The sequence below is a fragment of the Manacus candei genome, unplaced genomic scaffold (genome assembly GCF_025592945.1).
Source record: "Manacus candei isolate 608988 ecotype Guabito, Panama unplaced genomic scaffold, ASM2559294v1 h1tg000018l, whole genome shotgun sequence".
Lineage (NCBI taxonomy): Eukaryota > Metazoa > Chordata > Aves > Passeriformes > Pipridae > Manacus > Manacus candei.
The window spans coordinates 3810353-3830429 of record NW_026138066.1 but is presented as its reverse complement, the minus strand read 5'-3'; the positions used below and the strand labels follow the sequence as shown (position 1 = coordinate 3830429).

The 20077-nt window shown below is 40.2% G+C and overlaps 1 protein-coding gene across 4 annotated transcripts in view; it reads right to left on the bottom strand.

Moving 5' to 3' along the window:
- Positions 1 to 8090: 8090 nt before the first annotated feature.
- Positions 8091 to 20077, bottom strand: part of CNOT4 (CCR4-NOT transcription complex subunit 4) — an 80331-nt gene continuing 68344 nt past the window's right edge. For 2 of the 4 annotated variants that reach the window (XM_051784269.1, XM_051784270.1), the window contains exons 11-12: positions 10273 to 10485; positions 8091 to 9509 (exon numbers count right to left, since the gene is read on the bottom strand). In XM_051784269.1, coding sequence (XP_051640229.1) covers positions 9208 to 9509; positions 10273 to 10485 — 515 coding nt within the window. In that variant the 3' untranslated portion in view covers positions 8091 to 9207. The remainder of the gene's footprint in view (positions 9510 to 10272; positions 10486 to 20077) is intronic. The other 2 variants (XM_051784271.1, XM_051784272.1) reach the window with 1 other exon arrangement.

Sequence of the window (20077 nt, the reverse complement as noted above, 5' to 3'; positions counted from 1 at the left end):
ATCCTGCTGCCTGCCATGGCCTGCCATGCCGACCTCCCCAGGGACCTGCTCCCCCTCTACTACAGAAGCTACGAGGAACATAAGGTCTTCAGCAAGTTTGGGAACCCAGTCTGAAAAAACTGCCACTCAACTTCTCTTCCTTTTCTTCTTTTAACACTATCAATTCCTTGAGCTCAGGAAAGAATTTCATGAGAGCCAATTACTGCACCTGGGTTTTCAAATGGAGAAAATCTGACACTTCACGGTGAAAGACTTTTTTATATATAATCCTTTTATTTCCGTCCCCTGTCCAGCAGTGCACATTTCAAACAGGAGTTCCAGGGTTATAAGCTTCTTAATTGATCATTTTAGCAAGATGCATAAAGCCAAGTCTGAGCTTAACCTACAGGCTGAGTATGTGCAGACTTTCAGGTTTTGAACATGAGTCTGATTTTCTGTTTAGAGCTCTTTTAAAGGCTGAAAGTGAAGACAGCCAGTTATCAGGAACAAAGAATCTATGTCTTTAGATAACTGGAAGCATTTACAATTCATTGCACTTGAATATAGGCTGAGATTTAAAGGATTTTTTTGTTGGTATTCAGAACTCACCATACTCTTCCATTTCTATAGACAATCTTAGATAGCCAGCCAAGGGGAAAACATGAATTTATCTTTAATATAAAGAACCTAGCAAATCTAAGAAAAAAACAACCAAACAGAAAACGTAACCAAATAAAAAAAAAAAAAGACCAACAACCCAAAAACTAGCCTAAGTGCCATCAATTTTATTCAGAAAGCAATGACTCCTTATTTCTGTCCAGGATTTCCTGGGAGGAAGTACAGGGGCAGGTTCTAGGCAGCACAGGCAGACCCTGGCCAGGCAGCTTCAGAACACCTCAGCCTGTCTGTACCACAGGACAGACCTACGCCTCCATAGCATGCCCAAGGCACTCTGGGCACACAGAGCTTGTTGAGAATTGTGGCATCATGTGTGCAGAGATGCTGTTTGTATCTTGGGAGGCACTATGGTGTTAGTCAGAGGAGGTGCTGGCAGCCCCAAGAACTGCTGCATGCACGGGGCCAGGAATAAGAATGAGCAACCCCAGAACGTCCTGCCATTCAGTGCTCAAGGATGCAAACTGCAATACTCAAAACAATCCTGCTACAAAGGCTAGGAGTTTTAGTCTGCTCACTTCATTTCTGTCAACATTTGCATCACATTTCGAGGAAAGAAGCCTTAAAAAGATGCAAAGTAGCACTTCCTTGAGATGAGACAAAGCGGATGTTGGAACCACTGCCATCTCTCCCTGGAAAGAGGATTAGGGACACTGTTTTTTCTGTTTCTAATAACAATAAAGGAATCTATCCCAATTTCACCTCCTATGTAATTTTTTCACATGACTGAGTTATGGAAAGTCTGGTTTGGGGGCTGGCTTTAATGGGGAAGGGAGCAGGTGGTAAAGTTTTAACAGATCACTTGAAAAAGATGATGCTCACAGTGGCCCATTACCAGCAGCTGCACCACAAGAAAGAAAAAAATCTTTCATTCTTCTAAGGCAACTGAAGCCTTAGAGAGGATGGGGAAAACAAGACCTCTTCCACGCTTCCCCCTTGTCAGCTTACTTCCTAACCTTAATCTCCTCCTTCTTTTTCCAGCCAAGTCTAACACACAGGGAGGGGACTAATCCTGTTTTAAGGTAAGCTGTTCTTCAGTCTCCTCCCAGATGCTCACAAGACTGTCCAAACTCCCCGTGGAAAAGGTGCTCTGCATGCAGAGCCAGTGAATTTGGACACAGTGCTACAGGTGTTTTGGGCTCTCACGAGTACATTGGTGCCATACCCATGGAATATGCTTCCACTTCTGTTACACCGAAATAGGTTTCATGGCCAGGAATTCAGTCCAGGAAACAGTGCTCCCCAGTTTCCTGTTCCTGTAGGAAAGAGCTGTTTTTTAAGAGACGAAAAATCAGGAAAAAGAACAGAAGGGAAATTGAAGAGGATGGGAATGAGACTTCCTATCTGTTTCCTTCTCTGTTTCCCTCCCTTGTCATGTTTTAATGAATAGAAGAAACCTCACTACAATTTTCCTTCTCTCCAAAAAGTTTTTTGTTCAAAAAAATGCATTTGGGACTCAGTTTGCTGTTCCTTGGATCTGAGTGAGGTTTTCAAATCAAAAGTGAGATTTTCTTTTTCCGCTACATAAGATTGCTATATTGACACCTGCTTCCACTAAAAACTGAAATGATTGCATTTTAGATATAGAAATAATTTTTCAAGCATGTCCAGAAAGGTGCTGATTTTGAAGTGTCATCTAAAAAAAGTTAGCATTTTCAATAAAAACCTGATGCAATAGTTTTTCATACAGAGAATACTGTCACCTTGAAACAAGCATTTTATACAACTGGTATTTAAAAAATTATTTACTTGACAAAATTGAAAAGTTTCATTGGAGCGACATTTTTCTGACTTTTTTTTTTTTTGTGTGTGTGTGTGTGTGTGTGTGTGTGTGCAAAGCTCAGATTCCTAACAGAAATATTTGATCCCAAAACACTGTCAGACTTAGCCAAATTCCTCCATTGAGAAGAAGCACAGCCAGGTCTTCCTCCAAAGGCATCTCATGTAGCAGAAGAACCAACAGAAGAAAGATGGGTTAAGGGCAGGAAGCCCAGCTCTACTGCAGGTTTCCCTGTCAATCCCTCAGTGTTTGCCTCAGTTCTTTGGACCAGCACAGCAAAAAGCTGAGTTCAAGCGTGAAGAGCCACTCTCAGCTTCAGCTTAGGAAGGCACCATCAGTAGGGCAACAAGAAGCACTATTTGCATTTATTTACCAAATGAGGAAGAAGAAGGAAGGTTTTAAGAGGCTTTAAGTAATTTGTAAACCAGAAGCAGCAAACCTCATAAGACTATAATCCCATGCATTCTTGCCACGTTATTCAGTGGTTCCTCCTGGAACCACCATCTACCCAACCTGTCTTCATCAGAGCAGCGCATGAGGTGCTGCCCTCTCCACCATTTCACCCCTGCAGACCACAAGAGAAACTCCAGCTTTCTCCATGCTAAGGAAGGGGGTTTCCAGCTGTTTAAGATCCTGGCCTCCCTACTGGAAGCTGAAGCTCCAAGAGGTTGAGTTATAATGTTTTATGTAACATAGAAACATAGAATGGTATGGGTTGGAAGGGACCTTAAAGAACATTTAGTTCCAGCCCCGCTGCTATGGGCAAGGACAGATTCCACTAAACCAGGTTGCTCTAAGCCCAATCCAACCCAGCCTTGAACACTTCCACAACTTCTCTGGGCAACCTGTTCCAGTGCCTCACTATACTCACAAGGAAGAATTTTTTCCTAATATCTAATCTAAATCTGCCCTCTTTCCATTTTAAGCCATTCCCTCTTTGTCCTATCACTACATCAAATGCAATATCCAATGATGCAATACGTTACATATCACATTTTTTTTAATTTAAATTATACACATGGATTATCCAACAGAGAGGTGAACCCTGGAACTGAAGATAGCTGCAAGGCCAGCTCACTGCCAGTTCTGTCCCAGGCAAACGTCACAAGCAGTCACTTCCTGATGAGTGTCTGAACAATGAGAGCAAGCATCCTCAGTTTGTTGTTTTAAACAGGATTTTAAGCTTCAGACTCCACATTGTAAACCTCAGCCTGCATTGTTTATCTTGAAAGAGCTAAACAAGTTTTGGTCACAACTTTAAGTTCTCCAGTGAAGGTACTAGCCTCCTGTGACTGTTGGCACTGGTATAAGAGGTCTCAGACCCTTTCTGAAGATCTGGGCAAGGTTAATGCCAGGACCTGTAACATCCAAATGCTAAAGCCACAAAACTCCCAAAAGATATTCATTGTGAACTTGAAAAGAATGGCCACCTTCTGCCTGTACAAGTTGTCTACACTAACATTTTAAGTGCTGGTAGGAAGAGGAGAGAGCTAAGCAAGTCCCACCCTCTCTCCAAGCAATGCTGAAATGGAGTTGTATTCGTCAAAATTTTAAGTCTGATGTCTGGGGAAAAGAAAGAGCAATTCAGCAAGATTTCACAGGAGATAGCAACAGTAACTATGCAATGCCTGTATCCCACTGAAAGACTCATCTGTGTCGCAGGGGATGCAACCTCTTGACCACCACACGTCAGACAGATCACTCTCCTGTAGATTTTAGATTAAAAAGACTTTTCTATACTGCTTTCCTCCACAGTGACACCATCTCTGTTCAAATGACTTCCACACCTAAGTCACTGTATCAGACCACCCTAAACCAGTGTTTTTCATCAGCAAAGCTGGTAACAAATCCACAGCTGCCAGGATCACTGACCTCACCTCAAACCTGCACAAAGCAGCAGTTCAGATTCCTGCATCCCCGCAACTCACTCTAGCTCCCCCTACTTGTATAGCAACAACTTCATTTGGCCATTTCCATCTCAGGAGATGTATCTTTACCACAAACACAACAGCATTGTGCCTAGGGCAAAGGGAAACCCCAGAAAGGAGGGAAGATGATGATCTCGCCCATCTACAGTGCTCTCACATGTAGATCACAGCATACTGAGGCTACACCTTTTCTTACACTGTAGCCCAAAGCAATAATGATGCTTCACTTTTTCCTCTTTAGGAGCTTTGTTTACAGTCACAACCATTAACAGAAGAGGACTTGAGAGCTCCTTTCCACCAGCGGAACATCCCAAACTAGGGAGAAAGAGATGCTGAGATTTGGGCAAAGAGGAAGGAGCACAAGCCCTTGCCATTACTGTACCTGCATTCAGCTTGAACAGATGACCATAAACCAGTGAAGTGGAGAGCACTTCCACAGCCAGCCATGCAGCCACATGCTGCTGGAGGAGATGTAAAGCAACAACCACTCTTAAAGCACGGATTCATGCCAAACAGCACTTTATATTACGTGCTCTGGTCACACTGAAAATTCATGTCACTGGCGGCTGGACTGGAGGAGACTTCATTCCCCTCAAGAAATTACAAGTACCCACATCATCCTTCAAATACAGCTGGTGACAATTCCAGTCCCCTAACCCTTGAAGCACTGTGCTACCCCTCAGTTTCTTGACACAGCTCAGTTCTGAGCAGTGTAGTTCCAGCACTACAGCTTTGCCCAGAGGGAATCAGTTCCAGGCAATACACCACCTGCCATGCAGTGGATTTACATGCCAGAGATCAAGACCAAACCCAAGCTAAAGGCAACTTTCGCACGCCCCGAGGAGAGGGACGAACAATAAGCACCCAGGTTTTACAAGCTTTTCAAGCGTATTTTTATCAACTCCCTTGCAAGAGTGAAGATGGAAATTGATGCATGACCCTTTCCCCCTCACCAGAAAAAGCCAAAAATCTCCACAAAGCAGCATGACCAGCTCTACCAAACTGTAAAAAACCCAAACTAAAACAGAACAAACAAAAACACAAAGCCAAAACCACAAAAACAAACAAACAAAAAACCCCAACCCAAATCACTCTCTGTTTTTCCTAAAATTCAACATCTTTATTGCTTATGATTAAACGAGCATCTCAGGACAAAAACTTCTTGGACAACAGAATCTGTGGTGGAGAAGAAGAAAAAAGTTGAGAGTTCAGGAAGTAGAATAAAAACTTCATAATTAAAAACTGCCATGTCATAAGAGTTGGCAATGGTGTTTTAAGTATGGTTAAAACAGCCCTGTCAAGACATTGCACTTACAATGGCACATACCTGCTGACACTTGATTTGCAAGTAGGAAAGAGAAGATATAAAAGTAAAGGGAATTTATGCAATGGCTCCTCCCCTTACATAGAAGGTGACATTTTATTCCTTGCTGTAATCTCAAAAAACATCATTCTCTTGTTAGATATTAAAAAGTTGAGGGGAAAAAAAAAAAAGCTGAAGGCAGGAACCCTTACTATCAATCCAGCACTGCTGACCCTCCAATTACCACACCTGAATTGCGAATTCTTTGAAAATGCAACACAGCTTCTTGCACCAACACTTTCATGGCTAATAACTCCCTTCCTTCCCTCAACATACACTCATACCCATTCTGGAGGAGGACTCTGGCCCATCCTCTTTCTCCAACTTCATCTTCACCAGACACCATCTACCAAGTGTGTTGCTAGTCCTCAGTCAGCAGCCATTTAGTCAAGCACTGTTCTTTGCTTAATGAAAGAAAGAGCTGCCAAGTGTCCTTATGATATATAAGACCACACACTGAGACAATCACACAGTCAAAGCAGACACATTGATGTTCTCTTTTCAGTAAAGCTTTCTGTACTGAATTTCTTTTCACAGGAAGAGTCAATCATCAAAAAAACCCACAACAAAACAAACAAACAAAACCCACCAAAAAACCCAACACACCACCTCAGGAGAAACTAGTTGACCTAGTTGAACAGAGTGAAATACCAGGTTGGTTCCCAACTGGGGGGGTGCAGGAATCCACATCAGACAGTAAGTAAAACTAGGTTAGAAGTGGCAGAAGCTGCACCCAAAACACAATCTGAACACCGATATACTTTAACTGTTGTAACTCTAAGGTTATCCACCAAGAAGTCTTTCTTGGGAAAGCAGCACCATAAAGAAAAAAATCATTCTAAGTTGCAAACCTTTTCCTGAAAGCTACAAGTTTGTTGCTAATGCTGACTACAGAAGCTGCTGTATGGCAGCAGGGAGTAAGCACTCTCCTGAGTGGCTAAAGCATGTTTTCCAATGGTAGCAGACCATGGGCACAGGTTTCCCGCTGCAGATCCTAAACTGCAACAAAGGGACTAATAAAAAACTGAAGAAAGCAGCAGTTTCAGGAATTGCTGTGGTACATAGAAAGTAGTCAGAGCTACTTTGGCTTGCTTATTTTCGGGGTCAGGAAGGGCACCCCTCTAAAAGAGAATGTTAAAAGTGGAGAAATGTCTAGCAACTGGCAAAGGAGACAAAAAAAAGCCCCCAAACCAAAGACCATTTACATGTTCACCAGCACCTCCAGATGACTGTTCCTGTTGGGCTGCATGCTCAGTGCAGGGGTACCAGCAGGCACTGCCACAGGAGAGGCTGTTCCCAGCCTGCAGCACTTCTTCCACCACCAGCAGTTACAGGGGGGCATTGTACAGGGGATGGCTGGATGACAAAAACATCGTTTGCTTTTGGGGAAGCATTGGCATCAGAGGGTGTGCACATTCTCCCAAGTAACCAGGGCATGTGACAGCAACAATACCCATTCAGAAACAGCGCACTCAGTTCTGTAACACAGACAGTAAATACAGCACCAAAATGGTAACTCAGGGGAGAGAAAAGCAAAAGCATGTAGTCGCCAAGTGATGCTTAGTAAAGCAGGGTATTTAGAATCACTTTATGCAGATTCAATACTTGGTTCCTCTGTACAGTGACCAACTCAGGACTTGCTCCCACTCCCACACTCCCTCCATCCCCATTTAGGTGTTCACAGTTCATCAGTGGGAATTCCCTTCCTTGCCCCTGCCAGCAGTAAACATTTTTGGAAAGCTGCCAGCCTGATCTATATAGCTCACACCAGGTGAGAAATCCTTCTGCACAGGCATCCCCAGGATTTCAGGTTCTCTGCCATCCTCATGAACTGCATCAGTCACCACCCCAACCACAAGCTTGCTGGTTTTAAGTATCTCTGCCTGGAAGAGTAAGAGCTTATTGGAGGCCTTCTGTACATTAAGAGCTCTTCACCCCCTGCTGTGCAGAGATACTATTTTACACCTTTAAGTGAAGATGCTGACTAAAGCAGGGAGTTGTAACTAGAATTCTCTGCCACAACCTTCAGGTGTATTATTGCATGCTATCTATTCCAAGTGCCATGGCATTTAATTCAGGAAATATAAACAAGTTTTTCATATTTCAGATTTAAAAAGATATCACCAATATCTGAGACTGACAGCAATGAGTAAAGACAAGAGAATCCCTTTACAAAATTTAAAGTGTGTATGCTTTTTCCACCCTTCAATACAGAAGTTACCATGCAAAGCAGTATTTTCCAATTATAAAGTAGATCCGCTTTAGATGAATAGGAAAAAAACCCAAAACACCCAATGACATATGGTTTTATCAGATGCAGTAATTAAAAACCCAACATTAAAAGACCAGAAAAGCAAGCATGAAGTCATCATCAAGTTTTCTGTTTTATTTAAGATTTTAGTTTTAATTCTGAAGAAAGAGGTACATTTCCTTGGTTTTAGTTTTAGCGTCAGGTTATAACCATGTTTATTTATCTGTTTCTTTTTTCCTGTCTTTTCAATACTGCACAAACGTCCAGAAACTACAGGGTTAAGTAAAAGCTGCAGGCAGAGGAGGTCAGAGGTTGCTCCTGATGGTGATCATGTGGCCCCAATGCAGTGCTATCCCAGAGTGCCCTAATCAGGTGAATCTTCTAAAGAAAAAAAAAAGAAAGAGAGACTGACAGAGGAGATAGAAAGACTGCAGTAAATATCACTCGTGTTTCAGCTGCTTATAATTATATTATGTATATGCTAGGTATTAAATCTGTGAATACTTTTAAAACATTAAAGTTTACTTTAAATCTAAAGCCAAAATTAAAGAAAAATCTTATTCTCCTCTCTTTAAACCACTCTTTAGCAACATGCCAGTTACTCATAGCTATAAGTGTTTTGTCTTTCAACACACTTCATCTCAAACTCTGACAGGTGCAATAAAATCCCCTGCTCAAAAAAAAAACAAAAAACAAAACAAAACAAAACACCAACATAGCAATTTCCCTGTGTAGTGCCACACAATGCAAAATAAATGCTGGGCCACTCTTTGCCCCACATGTTCAGTAATTTCATTTAAATTAAATACCTTTTTCATGTTCCTGCATTTGATTCTGCATTGCATTTTTTCCCCTACTGCAGACTGACACTTTTCCACTAGGCAGAAATACTCATGTGCAAGACACATAAGACAGTAATATTCTCCTTAGGCATTGAGACTGCATTTTGCTTTCTCTCTCTCTCTCTTTTTTTTTTCCTTAGAATGGTTAGAAAATATCTCAAACAGTGTATTCCAAACACTGGTTCTGCAAAAACTTAACAAAAAGATATGGTCATGACCCTGTGATGGCATTGCATTTGGGGGGGAAGTTTGATCAGGAACTGGATTCTTCAGAAAGAAAGATATGACAGGGAACAGTAGGTGGGCATGGGAAGGAGTCAGGGTGGGACAATTCCTGCATTTCTAACGTTTTGGGTCTTATTTTTCTTTTTTTTCTTTTTCCTCCTTTCCTAATGACGATCCAGCGCTGAGCTCTGTAGTAGATCTGTGGGGGTTTTACTGGGGGGTCTGAAGGCTGTCTGAAAGCCTGGAGGTGGGGAATGGAAGCTGGTGGGGTTTGAAGGAGGAGAGTAGGGATTCCAACTGGCTCTGTGCAGAGGGATCTGTGTGCCGAAGGGGTTACTGTGGTGCGTCTGTGATGGTGCTGCACTGGGGCCGTCCACCTCTGTGAGGGCCTGAAGAGATTTTAGCCAATGTGGAGGATTGTCATCTTGAAGGGTGTCTAAACTGTTTCCTGTGGAGGCTGGGATACCTACGAAAAGAAGAAAAAAAACAGGGATACAGGCAAGTCAGAGTAGAAGCAAGAAGTTGAGCATGAAGGAGGTCAATTTAACCTAACAAAAAGCAACAGTGAAAAAACATGATTAGTTTGTACAGAAAATGCATTATTATGTATAATTACCCCGCCCGCAAAACATTTAACATGAATTCCAGATAGGAGAAAGTTCACCCTCAGAGCACTTCTTCATAAAACACACGTTTTTCTATCAAACATCTTTCTCAAGAACTGCATCCCTGTCAACATGATCTTACCACACCAAGCTGCCAGTACACTGCATGCTTCACCTTCTACTCTGCCTACTTGAATCATGCTTCAGTCTGTCTAACAGGGAAATGCAACCAGACAGCCTTATAAAAGAGAGCTTTATAAACAAGTGGAGTACGTCCCTTTTTAAATAACAAAGTCCAGTGACTGCCTTCAGTGCCTCAGGACCAGCGGCGCGCGTACCGGACATGCCATCCAGCAGAAGGGACACCTATAGATTGACCGTATAGAAAAGTGCTGCTCCACCTGACTGCCTGCAAAGGTCTCGGGCATGCATTGCAAAGGCCTAAGTGACGCTCTGTTATACCTAGCGGTTCCACAAAAATTCCTGGAACCTTGAGGTTTTGTGGATGGAAGCTGGAAGAGACCACCGCATACTGTCTTTTTTTTTTTCCAGATGTAAATCAGTTTGTGCCAAATACCCATCTGATGGTTTGCCAGTGGAGCTGAAGGAGTGAGAAACGGTTACCTGTGATGATTGCGGGGTCCATCCAGCTGCCAGGGCTGTCCCAATTCAGGCTGTCGGTGGTGGCAGTGTTGGACGTTGGTACACTGTGGTTGGCGTTGGAGGGGGAAGAAGCATTGGGCAGTCCACCAAAGTTGATGTTAATGTTCGGTAGAAGTGCCCTTAGCCCGTCCTGCCATTCCTTCATATTTAAACTCTCTACAGAACTGCTGTTGTCTGGGAGATTTACCAACAAAAAAAAAATGAAAGATAAAAAAATAAAAAGCTGAAGTTAGAAACAGATGTCCTTCTTTGGTGGGGTATGGGATTTTGCTTTTACTTTTTAAGCTAAGCATTTAATACTTTCCCTGTCCAAAAACTAGGGTCAAAGTTTCCATGACTGATGAATTACTCACAGGGGCAGGCAGGTTTTAAACCAAGTGTAAGTAGCGGGAGAAAGATTTAACTCCTCTCCCAATACATATTTCCCCATGTCAGTTCAGAGACTCGAATAATCAAGGACACAGTGGCTCTTCCTCTATTACTAATAGGAGAAAATCTACTGGGTACTTGATGAGAATACCTCTGTTGCAACTTGGCTGCTTTATTAATGGGCAGCAGGCTCAAAAGGGTTGTTTTGTTTGATGCGTATCAAAATGAAGAAAGGCTAGGTAGGGCTTTGCAATAGAAACCGAACATGAGAAACCAGGGAGCTGGAGAAATATCACAAAAGTCTTTTGTTTTATTATAGCTTGCTCATTCTCAGCCCTACAGATGTTCTTCTGAAGGTAATGGTAATGAAGTTGAAGGGAGTGAAATTTCCTCTTGCAGTTGAAGAAAAGTAGTGAAAATTCTTTAGAGATCTTTCAGAATAATTCCCGACACAGCAACATCCTCAAAACTTTGGTCAGAAGAAAACCAGATGGACACCAAAACAGTCAAGTCTCAACTACTTGCCTAAATGTTTCAGGACGTGTATTGATAAAGGACAACAGAATAATGTGGCTATTAGCACTATAGCAAATGATCCCTGAACACAAAAGTTACACCATGCTATCTAGGAATAGACTATTAGGTTCTATGATCCATCTCTTGCTTTAAGTATCTCAAAGCAAAACAAACCAGACACAAGCATTCTAGTATTTATCAGCCAACACAGAAAGTTCTACTTCATTAACTTGTGGTCAATTATATTTGAAAAGGAAGTGTTGGGTAGTATGTTGGTACAACATCGTCTTTTTGACACATATCTAGAGTACAACTGATTTGGGTTTTTTTTAAACATCTCTGCTTATCCTAATTGAAGAAAAGACCTTGATGTCAATCAGAATTGTTACAGAGAGATACTCACACAACATCATGTTGATGCTACTTCATCGACAACAGAAGAGATCTAAGTCTTCATGGAAAATTAGAGGATATCACTAACTTGCAACTCTATGTTAGAGAGCAAAGAAAGCAGTCTCAATTGCTATCAAAACCTGCCCTGGCAATATTTATAAAGCTGAATGCTCAGAAAGAAGAGATGTCTCGAGCAATTGCCTTTTTGTAGCTACAAGGGGAAAAAACCTCCAAAACCAAACAAATAACTTACTTCTTGAAATTCTGTGCTTCCATGCAGAACTTTCCTTCTCCAGGCCAAAAGTTTTTAGAATAAACTTTATATTTAAAGATTCTGCTTCTGTACAGAATTACAACAAGCAACTTCAGTCACAAATCACAAATACTTCAGTCCAAGTCACCAACTGAACTTCAAAACAAATTATTATACAAATCTGCTCTACCTACTCTGCCAATGGCGGCTGTTGGAGCAATGCATTCATTTCTAAGCCTATGCATGCTTAATGCAGCTGTTCTAGTACAATCATCCACCTACACACACCTTAAGTGTCCTCACAGGGATAATGGCACAGATACAAAGAGGGTACTGAGAAAATCCTCCTCTGTGTCTGGGCAAGTTCACAGAACACATTTGACCACAGACAGTGGAAGGTTTACAGTCAACTCCTGACTGTTATACCCACTTACTGGCTGAGGTTGGGGAGTGACTTGATCTCAGAGGTTATGGCATGAGGTACCTCCACCAGGAAAACAAACAACTCCTAAGCATTCCCATAAACAAAGAGAAGGCAGGTAAAAACCAGGTAGTGGAAGTAAAGCCTGCCTGTTACTACATGCATCATGTTATACCTAAAGTTCAAATTTTCAGTGTGACAGGAAGAAAAAAAGAGCCCTAAGAAAACCGAAGCTTTCCCTTAAGCAAGTAACAACCTAAGATCATCTTTTTACTAACACCCTAGTGCAAAGATGCAATCAAGCCTCCAGACATAAGTGTGACTGTATCTAACAAAATGTGCAGCAATGTGCCCTGTGAGGCCTGGTGTACAAGTCCCTTTGGGTGAAAACAGTGCAGGCTTAGCAGCAATTCATTCTGCGTTTGTTTTGCATCAAGCCATAGTGCATACAACTGGCTTTCACTTCAACTTTAATTTCTCCTCCTGTAAACCAAATCTACTCCCTGTTCCTTCCAGAGCTCCTATTTTTTCCTTTGCAATTCTAAAGCACAGAATAAGTGCTTTGAAGAATTTAGTGCAATACATTTTTCATCAAAACCTACAATCCCGGGGTTAAAAATAATAAATCAAAATTTTACAAAGTATTAGTAAAAAATGTCCTCAATATGTTCACAAGCCTCTTGAACACTTACAAGGCCATTTGAGACAAGTTCTAAATTAACTTTTCAGAACAAAAGCAGTCAGCTCATGATCACTGCAACAGATTCTGCATGGTACACCATTAGTTTCCACTTTATTTTCTCACTGCTGCTTCCAACAGCTTGTGCAAAGAAACATAGCTCTGTTGAATTACTCACTTCTACTACAATGCAAAAAACCACACAAAAAACGCTTACTGGGTCCATGCACGAGCGACCATACTGATCTCAATACCTATGAGCTGGGAATCTGCATGCTCATATGATGGTCTCAGTCACGGAGATTACTAAGCCCCAACATGTCCTCAAAACTCATGTACAAAAAAACAAATGTGTAAAAAACTACACACCTGCAACATGTCATTGAGGAAGTCTAATGAAGACAAAGCCTGAAAGATGTTATAAGAAACAGGATAGGAAAATAAATGTTGTAGGGCATTAGGCCCCCTTCTTATTAGACGTTATAAGAAAATACGTATGCTTTGTCCTGGGTACCAAGTGACAAAACAGAAAATTTAAAAAAATGTATTGTCTTTTCCAGACATCTGGGTTTGTGGGGCTGAAAGGCAAGCTAGGACAAAAAACACTGACCTCTGACACAAAAAGAAACCCCAAGCACCACATCACTCAGGTGTCTGTAACAGTTTTCCAGCTTAGCTAATAAATGCACAGAGTTAAAAAAAAAAACCCAAAACAAAAAAAAGAAACCCACAAAACAAACACCAAACACGACCAAAGCTTTCTCAGTTACTGGCTATGTTAAGTAAAGCATCCAGAGAGAACATGAGCAATTTCCAGGCACCATACACCAACACCCAAACCGAACAACTAAATCAGCACATCTTTGCTAGAGTCTGACAAGTTTAAAACAAGACCCTAAGTGAAAATTCAAGTCTACCCCAAACACAAATGTTACTTCCACCAACTGCAGAAAATAAATACCTTCAGAATTCACTACTCATCCCTCAGCTAGTTTGTTCTTCCTGTTAAATAGGTTTATACTTCACCATGGAGCTAAGTACCATAGTTAAAAATGAGAAAAGGTTAGCTCTCAGTTAACCCAGATCTATTAAAAAGGGAATTTGCCTGTTGCCCAAAGATCGGGAGAAAAAACCTCATCAGGTGAATTTAGTATAGATAAGTAGAGAGCAGGTCTTCAATGAGGGTCTTCTGGCATAAGGAGTAAAAAGGCACGTGCCCATGTCCAGGGATTCTACAATTTTATGGTATTATCCATCCAATCCAAGAACTATCTGCCCCCCAGATCCTCCCCAAATCTGCCTCCCTGTCACACCTCCCCTGAACTGAGTCAGAGTACCCAAGACCCCTTTCTTCCTCATCTTCCTCTTCTTCACAGCACATACTGTCTTTGGAACTTCTCCAAGGTTCTGGGCTTGAAGGTTGCTTTGACTATGGCAGTATCTTGTTGTTCAGGCCTGGGAGGCATATGTTGCTAAACAGAATGTGTTTACTATAGTCCTGCCTTGAAAGGAGCCTAAACAAGCCTGAAGAATTTAGAAAATTCGATATGAAGTGGGGAATAGGGTTTGGTAAGTTTTAACTACTATTCTAAAGTGTGACAGACTATACAACTACACTAAAAATCTATATACTACACAGCTACTTTAAAATCTACAAAAGGTTAAAAATCCTAAAAATTCTGAGGCGACAGCCTATTACCCTTTCCTACTTCTAAAATTAATTGTTTGGAGGGAGTAATTTTTTGACTATTAGAAGACTTCTCAGTTGGACATCACAACTAGGCACATAAGAACCAATACACCACTGTTTCCTTCTCTCAAGGAGTGGAAATGCCATCTCCTTTCATAACTTCATCTTAATTTAAAGTAGCATGTCCTTGGACAGTGGGAAAACAGAAAAAACCAGGGTAAAACTCAGTTGACTGCAAAGAAAACATTTTATACACCAAAATAAATGAGATTCCTCCCCTCATGCGCAGCATTGCCTCCCAGAAGAGAGAATAACCTGGTGAAGCATCACTGAAAGCACCATTATGAAAAAACATGGCCCAAATACACAACCTGAACTCCAGTCTTCTCTCGATGTGCATTTCATAATCCTGTCTGGTCTAGCAGAAACTTGTGTTTACAGGGGTGAACTAATCCCACAGTTCTAGCATTGAAATTTGACTGTCTGAGGTGGTATGTCAATGTGAAATAAAAGTACTTGCATGTGAAGTTTTCAAAGTCAACCGCTGTCTTAGACTACAAAATGAAAGAAAAATAAGCTTCTTCAAAAAAATAACTTGTCCATCCAATTTAAATAAATAATCATTTAAAGTTAACGTTTAAAAATAATACAATTGAGAAGGCTGAACATTAATCCGTACAAAAACTAGTCATTTAATAAATTTCTAAATAAAGTAATTGCCCCATTATTACATCTTACCAGACAGTCTGGTAGTGTTACCTCATTATTCTCCACCTGCAACGCTGTAAGACTATTCCTTCAAATCAGGCAAAGCAGTGTGTATTTGGGGGACAGACAGTGAAGAGGATGATGGCCAAGCCAGAACACTGTTCTGTTGTACATGCTTTGGAAGATGTTTGCACAAGCATCTGCTGCACTGACACACACTGGTTTGTGACTTCCAAAATTCTGACATGATGCTGCAATGTAGACCCCAAGGTGTTTCAGATGTGGTTGTGTCACATTTGTGATGTTGATGCACTTGATATTTTATATTGAGTGTAATGGGATAGCACAACTTCCAGTGAGACAAGCCCACTAAAATGAATATTTGTGTACAGTGACTAGACCATTTCGCATTATTGCTCCAAATCTGATACAAGCCTATGGTCAAATCCGCAGCAAAATTTACACAGTACATGCTTAAAAATATGACTAATAGAAAAGATCACAAGACTGTTAAATGTAAAGCAAGTCTATTTCTTTGTTCTGCCAAAATTATACCCCAAACTGTTACAAGAGCACTAACTGTGTAAAAACACTAAATATATTTATGCTGAGTCCTGTATATTCTGGTCCCATTGAAAAGCAAGCAGTCCTGCAATTCTAGATTGCAATTATTTATTTCTATTTTAAGAACACATCAGTATGCTATGTGTGTGACCAAGACACACAACTGTGTCAACTACAGAAAAGCTTCAAATAAGTAAAATAAATTCAGAGGAAAATCATCATATGAGAGAAAAACAAACTTCTTAGCAATGCCACATACCTGACTGCACAGACTAGCAACAAAAGCAGCAGAGACTATCAAGGTGTATTTGGTAATAAAATAGCTATTTCAACAACCTGCCTGTAAAAAGGCCCCTGTGAAATCTTCAAGGACACTGTACAGTAACAGCTTTGAAGCCAAAGAAACATGAGAGAAAAAAAAAAGAACAGGAAAGACTACCAGGTAGAGTTCACCAGGAGTCTTTCAACTCAATTAGAAACAAATGCCCCCCCCCCAAGAGCAGCATACCCTGGGAAGTGACATCCCTGGTCCAGGTCTACGCTTTGTGCTGCCATGTTCACAGATATCACAGACAGTACGTGCTTCCCCTGAAACAGCCCACTGCCCTATTCTGAGAAGTGACAGAGGCTTTTCTATTTTAATTTCAAAATTACTTTATGCTACAGGTACTTCTGTTTTGCAAACAGTTGTCCAATATTTCCCTTTGGGGGAAAGAGAAGGCAAGGACAATTTGCCACATCCAAAAAAGAAATTATGCCCATCACATTAGATAAACTCAAAAGTCTTTAATCTAAAGCTTATATATTTAACCAGCGATAAAACAGTTATGATAAGAACTGCACCCATGTCACTTTAATATGAATAATAAGCTTGTTTCTTCATGGAATTTTTAAAACCATGAATTAAATCCCAGTTAAGCTTCTACACTTTGATGGATTTCACTCTCAGATTTAATTGATTCTGTGTATCTATGATTGTTAGGAATCCTACAATGTTTAAACCAAACAATGAAGTTTCATCCATTCACAGAGGCCTGAGCATGTTACTGGCAGATTAAAGAAGACTGAAACTTCCCACATTTAAACAGCAGTGCTGCCCATCAGGAATGCAAGTAGCCACTTCATATTAGGGAGATATCAAGTGGCAGGAGCACTAGAAGATAAAGCTGTTTGCGGGGAACATTTAAAAGCCTCACAAACATGGTCTACACATGGGAAACAACTTGACAATTCACAAAAACGGCTTTCTAAGTGTCATTCCACAGTGTGGATTTCACATATAAGTCTTACAGTCATAAGCTCTATGAGCTAAGGAAAGAAGCACATACATTCACACACATTTATGTACAAACACACGCGTACGAAATTGGTTTTGATTCACAACAGACACCAGTATACCCTCAGCTTTAAAATAATGCAAGTAAAGCACCTTATATCTCAATTCCACATTGATTTCCATGGTTATATTAGTTTCACCCAATTTAAAAGACAGCTATTAAACAAAAGCACACTATTCTTCAATTTTAAAAAAATCAATTGCAACTTAACTTGCCAGTTAGCCAAGCTAGCAAGTAGAAGAGGAATATATTGAACTCTAAAGTATAGACTTAAAAGGGGAAAGTTTTTCTAAATAATTTTCTTTTTTGATAAGGGTCTGACAGTACAACTGTTAAGCTTTCTGTGACTAAATAAGTGTTATGAGTCAGAAAATGTCATTTATTTTCACGGGAAATCCCTTCTACAACATTAGTGTGGGGACAATATGAAGACTCATATTTGCTTGCATCTACAGTGTCAGAATTTTATTAGGTTTGAGAAAAGCAATTTCTTGTGAGTTCTTGTGATTGACTTATACTTGCCATGGTTCAGGAGACCAAATCTAATATATAATTATAGCAGCCAGCCACCCAATTTTAAGCTATAAGCAAATTTCAGATTGAGTTTCTAACTTGTTTTGAAAAATATGCTTGACTTCCTAGCAGATGATTCCAGAGTATCCCATTATTTTTTATTACTGACTTTTTAAGAGTTTATTGCTGAAAACACATAGTGGTCAACTGCAGGACTTGATTCAAGCTGGGGTCCAATGTATTGCATACAAATCAGACAATATATTGTGTAATTCTTCCATCTTAGTCAATAAATCATCTCTTTTTTTGCTTGAGCTAACAGCTAGTTCTTGATGTTGATAATCTTAAAAACTTCCTTAAATCTAAACTAAAGCGCAGAAAGACTTAAGACACTGAAACAAAGGAAACAGGTACTTGAATCCTACATACAGAACAGTTTGATTAAAAAGCTCAGACAGCATGCAATTCCATTCATCTGAGAAAAAAAGTTCATTTTAACCTAAGCTGGTTACTCTCACATCATGGAGGGTTCCATCTCATCAGGTTATGCTGTCTGTCAACGGAACAAACAAACTTTGACTTCAAATGAAAATCCCATGTGTAGAAGTGTACTTGTGGGTACATGCATAAATATATGCATAAATTAAAAAAAAATTGAAATTTGCCCTATGGGCAATGAAATAACTAGAAATGGCAAAGAAAAAAAGAAATCAGATCTTCGAAGGTGTATTTATAATTAGCAAGAGCCTATCCAGTTATGGAGATTCTGGATTCCAGGAATATCCAACCAATCAACCAATCCTCTGACCCAGACTGCAAGACCAGCATTAGCACAATGAAAGCATGCTCTGACAAATGATAAAGTAATTTTTAATTTTTCCATATCTGTAAAAAACAATTAAGGCTGATGCATATTTGCGGATTATTTCAATTATTCTGTGGGAAAATTATATAAAGTGCAAGAAAGCCAAGTTTTCAATTTCCATGACATGAAATTCATTCTGATTACTAAATGCTGTGTTCTTATAGAGGTGACCTACTTTTTAAATACATGTGGGTTTTTTTAAATAATTCCTCTGAGGACAAGCTGAAGTTCAAATGAGGCTGTGATGTAAAATGAACCTTGAGACGGCAAAGGATGGAAAAGATCAATTTTTTTTTTGCCCTCAATGTGATGTGGTATCACTGGGAAGAGAAATACTTGTTGTAAAGCTGCTCTTTCAATTGTTCTTATACCTTCAGGATATCTCCTCCCCCAATACAATTTTTAAAAGATTATGTTTGCTCTTTCTCAACAGTTTTTCAAGTTGGTGCATTTCAAAAAAAGTTTACATGGGAAGTCTATGAACTGTTTGTACTTTTTGCTGAAATGTATCAGTCATAATTGATATTTTGTGAAATGGACTTAGCAGGAGCTAAAGTTTCAGGTCTGTGCCAAGGCACAGCCTCTTGTTAGACACTACTAGTAACAGGTGGCACTGCCAAGTGCACTCATTTCCAGTCCTTAGAAGGAAAATGCCAGGTTTTTAACATCACTAATATAATTGCACCTTTTAACTCACGCTAGCAGTTTATTGTATATTTTGATGTGCCAGTTGGTATTTCAGAAAAGCATCTAAGAGAACACAGCACCCCAAGGCTAAGGATCTGCCTGCTGGAGAAGGGAGATGCTACACCAGACACCAGAGCTGCCTCGTATGCTGCTGCAGAGCCATCCCAAGATCTTATGGGTTAACTGTGAAAGGAAATAACCTTTCTAAATTTTGGTGTACCAGTCCTTGAAGAGGTTCTATAAGCAATAAATGCAGTCTTCCATCCCTAAAACATAGGCAAAGGCCCAACATTTAATGCAGCTGAAGCTCCTCTGGTGACATTACTACAGACACAAAGAGCCAGAAAATTTGATATGAAATATCTCCCACCTGCTTGTTTATCTCTGTTTCTGGGAAGAACTGCTAAAAAAGCTGTCAGGACTGATGCAAACTGGGTCAGCTACTCAGGCCACTTATTTCAGCCAACTCCGCATTTATTTCAAATCCAGTAGTGTTAATGAGATTAGTCATTCCTCTGATACATTGCAGTGAGAGGTTGGAGGATTTTTTTCTCACTTTTTTCTTTTTGTTCACATTTTCTTCTTCCAAACTAAAATTACACATTTAAAAATCATCTCACTACTCATAAAAGCAGGATGCCTGTTTTTCACTGCCATGACTAATACTCTTGCAATCAAATATTTTAAAAAAATCTGTAAGAGCTTAAAACCAATCTCCAGAGATGAGGACACAGATATTTATGTATCAAGCCTTACTTGAAACAGTATCAC